We start from the raw sequence: 8,455 nt of genomic DNA on the forward strand, positions 1-8,455 counted from the left end.
TGCATGGTGCACTGGGTGTTATATGCAACTAATGAATCATGGAACTTTACATCAGAAACCAGGGATGTACTGTATGGTGACTAACATAATGTAATAAAAATATTATTATTAAAAATAAATAAAGTAAGAAAAAATGCAGAAATGATGGCAAGGAAAATGGCTGGCACTTAATGAGAACTTCTATGAATGCTTCAATGAGAATTGCCTGAAGTGTTGATTCTCTGACTACACAGAGAAAAATATTAGTCAATATTTAGAACATTTGGACACCTAAAAATTTTCAGATCATCTCTATCAAAAGTAACCTCGTTGGGGCACCTGGGTGGCTCAGTCGTTAAGCTTCTGCCTTCAGCTCAGGGCGTGATCCCAGCATTCTGGGATCGAGTCCCACATCAGGCTTCTCTGCTATGAGCCTGCTTCTTCCTCTCCCACTCCCCCTGCTTGTGTTCCCTCTCTCGCTGGCTGTCTCTCTCTCTGTCAAATAAATAAATAAAATCTTTAAAAAAAAAAAAAAGTAACCTCGTTAGGGGTGCATAGCTTACTAGTCAGTAGAGCATGTGATTCTTGATCAAGTTCATAAGTTTCAGCGCCATGTTGGGTGCAGAGACTACTTTTGAAAAAGTTGACAAACATTTTTTAAGGGGCACCAGATGGCTCAGTCTGTTAAGGGTCTGCCTTAGGATCAGTTCAGGATCCCAGGGCCCTGGAATGAAGCCCTCTGTCAGACTCACTGCTCAGTGGGAGTATGCTTCTCCCTCTCCCCTCTCGTGCTTTCTCTCTAATTTTTGCTCTCTCTCAAATAAATTAATTTAAAAACATGTTTTAAAAAGTGACCTAAAACTAACATAATACCATATACCAATTTTACCTAAATTTTTGAAGTAGCAACCACTCTCATCTTTTCATAAAAATATTTAAGTGTATACTGCTTCTCTTTTTCAGAATACCCAAGAGGCTGTTCCTACAACTTGAGTCTCCACATACTCAAAACATAAAGGGCTATGGCTTCCCATTATGTCATACTGGACCCACCCTGTTCAAACAATATCTAAGCTTAGGATTAGTCTGTAAAGTTCCCTATTATTAACATACTAACTACTGTCTCAGAAGGATATTGTGGCCCCATCTTAAATGATTTTTTATTATATTATGTTAGTCACCATACAGTACATCCCCGGTTTCCGATGTAAGGCTCGATGATTCATTAGTTGTGTATAACACCCAGTGCACCATGCAATACGTGCCCTCCTTACTACCCATCACCGGTCTATCCCATTCCCCCACCCCCCTCCCCTCTGAAGTCCTCAGTTTGTTTCTCATAGTCCATAGTCTCTCATGTTTCATTCCCCCTTCTGATAACCCCCCCTTTCTTTATCCCTTTCTTCCCCTACCAATCATCCTAGTTCTTATGTTCCATAGATGAGAGAAATCATATGATAGTTGTCTTTCTCTGCTTGACTTATTTCACTTAGCATTATCTCCTCCAGTGCTGTCCATGTTGTAGCAAATGTTAAGAACTCGTTCTTTCTGATAGCTGAGTAATATTCCATTGTATATATGGACCACAACTTCTTAATCCAGTCATCTGTTGAAGGGCATCTCGGCTCCTTCCACAATTTAGCTATTGTGGACATTGCTGCTATGAACATTGGGGTGCATATGGCCCTTCTCCTCACTACGTCTGTATCTTTGGGGTAAATACCCAGTAGTGCAATGGCTGGATCATAGGGTAGCTCAATTTTTAACTTTTTAAGGGACCTCCACACTGTTTTCCAGAGTGGCTGTACCAACTTGCATTCCCACCAACAATGTAGGAGGGATCCCCTTTCTCCACATCCTCTCCAACAATTGTTGTTTCTTGCCTTGTCTATTTTTGCCATTCTAACTGGTGTAAGGTGGTATCTCAGTGTGGTTTTGATTTGAATTTCCTTGATGGCTAATGATTTTGAACATTTTTTCATGTGTCTGTTAGCCATTTGTATGTCTTCATTGGAAAAGTGTCTGTTCATATCTTCTGCCCATTTTTTGATTTGTTTATTTGTTTCTCGTGTATTGAGTTTGAGAAGTTCTTTGTAGATCTTGGATACCAGTCCTTTATCTGTAGTGTCATTTGCAAATATATTCTCCCATTCCGTGGGCTGCCTCTTAGTTTTTCTGACTGTTTCCTTGGATGTGCAGAAACTTTTAATCTTGATGAAGTCCCATAAATTCATTTTATCTTTTGTTTCTCTTGCCTTTGGGGATGTGTCATGAAAAAGGTTGCTTTGGCCGATGTCGTAGAGGTTGTTGCCTATGTTCTCCTCTAGAATTTTGATGGATTCCTGTCTCACATCGAGGTCTTTCATCCATTTGGAGTTTATTTTTGTGTATGGTGTGAGATAGTGGTCAAGTTTCATTCTCTTGCATGTAGCTGTCCAATTTTCCCAGCACCATTTATTGAAGAGACTGTCTTTTTCCCACCGGATGTTTTTTCCTGCTTTATCAAATATTAGTTGCCCAAAGAGCCGAGGGTCCATTTCTGGGCTCTCTATTCTGTTCCATTGGTCTATGTGTCTGTTTTTGTGTGTGGCCCCATCTTAAAAAGAGACTCATTAGAATAGGAAATGGTGCCTCCCACACTCCACTGCCCATGTAGATACTTGTTAAAGGTCCTATTGATGTCATTCCCGTCTGGAAGCACACTTATGCCAGATACCACAGAGAATAACCAGACAGTGGACCCTCTACCTCCTTCAGGTTTTCTCTACCAGGACACACTTCCAACATGCAGATATAGTCTTTATACAGCATTCCACAAACATGAGGGACTAACTTAGGTTTTTATGCTGTGTCCTCAAAAGCAAATGCTTCTTCCTTCTGTGATTTGACCCAAATGCTTAGGGGTCCATGTGAGGCTCATTTCCAGGTGGATGAATAACACATGAAGGCATTGAGTGTTTATTGGAGGAAGAAAGAAGGTAACCGATGGCTGAGTAATATTCCATTGTATATATGGACCACATCTTCTTAATCCAGTCGTCTGTTGAAGGGCATCTCAGCTCCTTCCATGATTTAGCTATTGTGGACAATGCTGCTATGAACATTGGGGTGCATATGGCCCTTCTCTTCACTATGTCTGTATCTTTGGGGTAAATACCCAGTAGTGCAATGGCTGGATCATAGGGTAGCTCAATTTTTCACTTTTTAAGGGACCTCCACACTGTTTTCCAGAGCGGCTGTACCAACTTGCATTCCCACCAACAATGTGAGAGGGATCCCCTTTCTCCACATCCTCTCCAACATTTGTTGTTTCCTGGCTTGCCAATTTTTCCATTCTAACTGGTGTAACATGATATCTCAATGTGGTTTTGGTTTGAATTTCCCTGATGGCTAGTGATTTTGAACATTTTTTCATGTGTCTGATAGCCATTTGTATGTCTTCATTGAAAATGTGTCTGTTCATATCTTCTGCCCATGTTTTGATTTGATTATTTGCTTCACGTGTATTGAGCTTGAGAAGTTCTTTGTAGATCTTAGATACTAATCTTTTATCTGTAGTGTCATTTGCAAATATCTTCTCCCATTCCGTGAGCTGCCTCTTATTTTTTTTGACTGTTTCCTTGGCTGTGCAGAAGTTTTTATTTTTTTACATTTATTTATTTATTTAATTTTTATAATAATATTTTTATTATATTATGTTATTCACCATACAGTACATCCCTAGTCTTTGATGTAAAGTTCGTTGATTCATTAGTTGCGTATAACACCCAGTGCACCATGCAATATGTGCCCTCCTTAGTACCCATCGCCAGCCTATCCCATTCCCCCACCCCCTCCCCTCTGAAGCCCTCAGTTTCTCAGAGTCCATAGTCTCTCATGCTTCATTCCCCCTTCTGATTCCCTCCCCTTTCTTTAGAAGCTTTTTATTTTGATGAAGTCCCACAAGTTCGTTTTTTCTTTTGTTTCTCTTGACTTTGGAGATGTGTCATGAAAAAAGTTTCTGTGGCCGATATCAAAGGGGTTGCAGCCTATGTTCTCCTCTAGGATTTTGATGGATTACTGTCTCATATCGAGGTCTTTCATCCATTTAGAGTTTATCTTTGTGTATGGTGTGAGAGTGGTCAGGTTTTATTCTTTTGCATGTATCTGTCCAATTTTCCCAGCACCATTTATTGAAGAGACTGTCTTTTTTCCACTGGATGTTCTTTCCTGCTTTATCAAAGATTAGTTGCCCAAAGAGCCGAGGGTCCATTTCTGGGTTCTCTATTCTGTTCCTTTGGTCTATGTGTCTGTTTTTGTGCCAGTACCATGCTGTCTTTGTGATCACAGCTTTGTAGTATAGCTTGAAATCCGGCTACGTGATGCCCCCAGCATTGTTTTTCTTTCTCAACAATTCCTTGGCGATTTGGGACCTTTTCTGGTTCCACACAAATTTAAGGGCTGTTTGTTTACAGATCTTTGAAAAATGTCATTGGTATTTTCATCGGGATGCCATTGAAAGTGTATATTGCTCTGGGTAGCATAGACATTTGAACTATGTTAATTCTTCCGATCCATGAGCATGGGATATTTTCCCATATTTTTGTGTCTTTTTCTTGAATGTCTTTCAAGAGTGATTTGTAGTTCTAGAATATAGATCCTTTACGTCTCTGGTTAAGTTAATTCCAAGATAACGTGTGATTGTTGGTGCTATTGTAAATGGAATGGATTCCCTAATTTCTCTCTCTTCAGTCTCATTGTTTGTGTATAGAAATGCAACTGATTTCTGAGCATTCATTTTGTATCCCACCACATTACTGAATTGCTCTATAACTTCTAATAGTTTGGCGGTGGATTCTTCCGGGTTTTCCATATAGACTAATATGTCATCTGCGAAGAGAGACAGTTTGATTTCTTCTTTGCCAATTTGGATACCTTTTATCCTTTTTGTTGTATGATTGCTGTTGCAAGGACTTCTAGTACTATTTTGAATAATAATGGCAAGCGTGGGCATCCTTTTCATATTCCTGATCTTAATGAAAAGGCTTCCAGCTTTTCCCCATTAAGAGTGATATTTGCTGTAGGCTTTTCATAGATGCTTTTTATGAGATTGAGGAATGTACCCTCTATCTCTACAAGCTGATGTGTTTTTTTTTTTTAAAGATTTTATTTATTTATTTGACAGAGAGAGACAGCCAGCGAGAGAGGGAACACAAGCAGGGGGAGTGGAAGAGGAAGAAGCAGGCTCCTAGCAGAGGAGCCTGATGTGGGGCTCGATCCCAGAATGCCGGGATCACGCCCTGAGCCGAAGGCAGACGCTTAACCGCTGTGCCACCCAGGCGCCCCAAGCTGATGTGTTTTAATCAGGAAAGGATGCTGTATTTTCTCAAATGCTTTATCTGCACTTAGACATCAAAAAGAACGATTTCTCAACTTTTGCTGCAACATGGATGGGACTGGAGGAGATAACGCTATGTGAAATAAGTCAAGCAGAGAAAGACAATTATCATATGGTTTCACTCATTTATGGAACATAAGAAGTAGGAAGATCAGCAGGAGAAGAAAGGGAAGAAGAAAATGGGGGGTAAACAGAAGGGGCAATGAACCATGAGAGACTATGGACCCTGGGAAACAAACTGAGGGCTTCGGAGGGGAAGGGGTGGGGGGAATGGGAGAGTCGGTGATACTTATTAATGCGGGCACGTATTGCATTGTGCACTGGGTGTTATACGCAAGTAATGGATCATGGGACTTTACATCAAAGACTAGGTATGTACGGTACGGTGACTAACATAATATAATAAAAAATTATTATTTAGAAAAAAGAAAGGAGGTAATTGGAAAGAGATTTGGAAAAGTAACTAAATGAGAGAACAGAATGAGACAGACTGAGTTCTTAGGTAATCTGACCTTGCATCCTGAATAGCCCCAGAGTGAGGGAATTGCTAGGACGTGGCACTTTCACTGAAAAAACTAGGAAGGGTCTGGCAAACTGAGAACAATTGGTTACTGAAACAGGTTTTCTGTGGTCTACACCAGGCTCAATTAAGGGACAGAGAATCCTTGGATATATATAATGCGTATTTGTATTTAGTGATTGTCATAACTGGGATTTGTGTAGAACGTGGGTTGGCTCCTCTTGAAACTCACATATAATGGGTTTCCCTGAGGAATGGAGACAAGCCTTCTCTTCCCATGTGGAAAGTGGAACCATGTTGAAAAGAGCCCACCCTGTCAGGGAGACAGGGCTGAATCCTGCATAAAGATTTATTGGTCGGTGGTAGGGGAACTTCTACATACGGTATAAACTCAACTCCAAATCCCCTGCTCAGCTCCTTGGATATGGGGGCATCGATGAAGGGGCACTGGAAAAACAACATCTTCCTTTTCTACTCATTCCTTCAGCTAGATCTTCAGCTTTCACTGTGTTGCTCTTTTCTCAAACACTAACATGCAGAACAATATCCCACCAAGGTGGATCATGTTGACTAGAGTATGGCAGACACTGAGTTGAGTAAGACAAGGTCATTTCTGGATAAATTATTCCAACAAGGCATAACAGAACTGAGAGGATGTCATCGAAAGTAAGGATGTCCCTGAGACCTGTGAAAATTATACAGAATAAAGATCTCTTTGTCAGTCTCTTCCTACCATTGAGGAATGGGAAGATCATCTTCCAGGAACATGTAAAGGAACAAAGAGACTGACAGTTCCCCAGACAATGCACCAGGAAGCCTATTCCATTTTATTATATTTCAGGAGGGAGAGGACCTGAGAGAGAACTGAATTCTCAAGGCCATATTGCATGAAGCCTCCTCTATACATGGTTAGGATTGAGGAAGCATCTTCCAAGCAAGGAGGGAACTTGCCAGAAGAGGACAGGTTTTGGTTTTACTTCCCCATGAACTTAGACCACTGTGATAAGTGCCACCACTTCTAGGTGAAGCACAGTAATACTCAGCCTCATCCTCAGCCCGGAGTCCAAAGATGGTCAGGGAAGCTGTGTTGCCAGACTTGGAGCCAGAGAAGCGATCAGGGATCCCTGATGGCCGAGTATTTACATCATAAATCAGAGTTTTGGGGGCCATGCCAGGATACTGCTGGTGCCAGGAAACACGATTATAATTCCCAATGTCATTGCTGGTTCCAGTACAAGAGATGGTAACTGTCTGCCCAAGAGCCCCAGACACTGAGGCCGGCTGAGTCAGGGTAGACTGGGCCCAGGAACCTAAAAAGAGGACAAACATAATTATTAGCTCTGTGCTGGGGCCTCAGGTGAGCCTGAAGAGGAGAGAAACGATCAGCTTAGATGTCCCCATGGACCTTTCCCTGAGGACCTCACCTGTGCCCTGAGTGAGGAGACTGAGAAAGACCAGAGTCCAGGCCATGGTGGTGACTCCTCAACAGCACTGCCTTCTGAGACCCCCAATCCCAGGCTTGTCTCTCCCAGACCTCTATTATCTCCTCCCCCTCCCTGCCTAAAGGAGGGAGTGGACTGCATGCAAATATGCTTCCTGCACCTTCCTCTCCTCTCCACCTCTGATCTGACCCTTCAATCTAGATACTTGTACATGCTTGGTCAGCGAATCTTAGCTGAATAGACTCAAACACTTTGACATGTACCTTCTCAAGGTCAAGAATTTGAATTTTTATGCATGATATGTCCAGAAGAGAAGGATCTCCTGAAGACCTCATGCATGTGAGCTCCTGGACCTTTGGTGTTTCTGCAATACCATGAGTATTTCTCTGTGGCCATAAAACTCTTGGGGCCCTTTTTTCTGTGCCCTCTGCTGGGCACCAACTTCTGAGGATCTCTCTACTGTTAGGAAAGTGTCACTGCCGACACCAATGGAAACATCTGCTGTGAGTTGGTGGTTGTTGCTGGGTTCTCCCCTAGCTGCGGGATTGCCACCATCCCCTGTATACTTGTTTTTGTTGTTGGACATGCAACATTGAAACCCATCAGCTTGTCAGTCACCCTAGCTTCTTACCCACATGCCATATGGAGGGTTAGGTCCACAGGTGTAAGCAAACCCTAGGAGGGGAAAAGGAGCACCTGCCAGGACATTCTGCATGTTCCACTCAATTACAAGCCACTTCCCTTCCTCAGCCTCAAATCTCAACCTGAGAAATGAAGAAGAAAGATTCACTGTCCGTGGTACATGACCTAGGGAGACATGAATCAGAATAAGGATGTGCTGGTTTGATAATGGGACATTTCTCGGTGCCCAGGAGGTTATTTGTTATAAGGTTTATATTTTCCAGCTCTCATTCCATTTATATTTGATCTATTTGTCTGGTAGTAGACACATGATTTTTCTACTCAGGTTTTTGTCATCACTCACCCACCGGTCACCATAAAAGTAATCTCTGGAACTTTGACCACTGAGGGAATAGAACCATTGTGGAATATCCCATCCTATTTTTTCCTGTGAAAGTCATAAAATTCATTTTCAATTTTCCCTTTTCCCTAATGCCTGTTTCAACATATAACATA

The 8,455-nt window shown here is 41.8% G+C and overlaps 1 gene segment (V, D, J or C); it reads right to left on the bottom strand.

The window, feature by feature from the left end:
* Nucleotides 1–7,440, bottom strand: part of LOC123792755 (immunoglobulin lambda-1 light chain-like) — a 388,881-nt gene extending 381,441 nt beyond the window's left edge. The window contains 2 exon segments of the V gene segment in view: nt 6,882–7,186; nt 7,301–7,440. Of these exon segments, the coding sequence occupies nt 6,882–7,186; nt 7,301–7,346 (351 nt within the window).
* Nucleotides 7,441–8,455: the final 1,015 nt, after the last annotated feature.

This window comes from Ursus americanus, chromosome 30, assembly GCF_024610735.1.
Source record: "Ursus americanus isolate L20-20 chromosome 30, mUrsAme1.1.p, whole genome shotgun sequence".
NCBI classification, from domain to species: Eukaryota; Metazoa; Chordata; class Mammalia; order Carnivora; family Ursidae; genus Ursus; species Ursus americanus.